At 37.0% G+C, this 937-nt stretch overlaps 1 protein-coding gene across 1 annotated transcript in view; it reads left to right on the top strand.

The window, feature by feature from the left end:
• Positions 1-937, top strand: part of CUNH5orf34 (chromosome unknown C5orf34 homolog) — a 24,046-nt gene that overhangs the window by 7,579 nt on the left and 15,530 nt on the right. Inside the window, exon 5 of the mRNA XM_023515016.1 lies at positions 338-436. Within this exon, the coding sequence (XP_023370784.1) occupies positions 338-436 (99 nt within the window). The remainder of the gene's footprint in view (positions 1-337; positions 437-937) is intronic.

The following is a 937-nucleotide window of genomic DNA, read 5'->3' as shown; positions in this document are numbered from 1 at the left end:
CATAGTGCCTGGCCCACCATAGATATCTCAGTCAGTATTTGTTGTTTGAATGCAAGCCAAATTGTATGTTAGTAAAACTGTTATGTATATGTTTAGTAAAACAAAATGTATGTATTTGTGCTGAGATTCAGTAATGAGATTATTGAAACTACTGGGGAAAATGCATGAGAAGAGACTGATTTTTAAATTTCACTAGTATACTCTCATGTTAATTTTATTTTTCTCTGACCTAATGAGTTGCGCAAGAAATCTTGTTACAGTAGCATTATGCTGTTGATTTTTTAAGGTAATTATGTTGCATGACCAGCAATAATAGCTTGTGTTTTATCCTTCACAGGTGGAATTTTTGTAATTCACTCTCCCAGAGACAGTCTGATGAAGAATATTCCTACCCTGAACTTGTGAAAGTGGTTTGGTACAAGGGTGTTACATATAGGTAAAGTACCGGTGTTGGAATTGGAGCTGTTCATAGGTGCCACACAGGAGATGAGGTCAGCCTTGCAGACAGCCTCTCACAAGAGGACACAGGTCTTCTGGACTGACTGAGCTCCTGTGTTTGGTCCTGAGTATAACAGGTCTCAAAACTAATTTTATTAGGGTACACAGGTACTTTCTGACTCATTAACCATGTTTACAAGACTCATGTGGCAACTTTAGAGATAGAGATCAGTTTAGTTAGTGAATGTAATATTGATACCAGTTATTTAGCATACCCTTTCCAAGCATCAGAAGATCTAGTTGTTTTAGTCAAAATACATTATAAAAGTACTTGATTGGTTCTCAGTTGCTGCAGGTACAGTCAGTCACCTCTCTTAAGGTGGCTCCTTGCACAGATGGCTAATCTCATCCCCAAAGTATCAGTACTTTTCTACTAGTTTTATTATTAAAGTATTCTATTTTTAGGTTCTGGAAGTACTGTGTTTGACTCCTCTGTGAT

This window comes from Otolemur garnettii, unplaced genomic scaffold, assembly GCF_000181295.1.
Source record: "Otolemur garnettii isolate 467f Iridium unplaced genomic scaffold, OtoGar3 scaffold00063, whole genome shotgun sequence".
In the NCBI taxonomy this organism is placed as follows: domain Eukaryota; kingdom Metazoa; phylum Chordata; class Mammalia; order Primates; family Galagidae; genus Otolemur; species Otolemur garnettii.
Note: the sequence above shows the minus strand (reverse complement) of the source record. Positions and strands in the feature narration are given on the sequence as shown.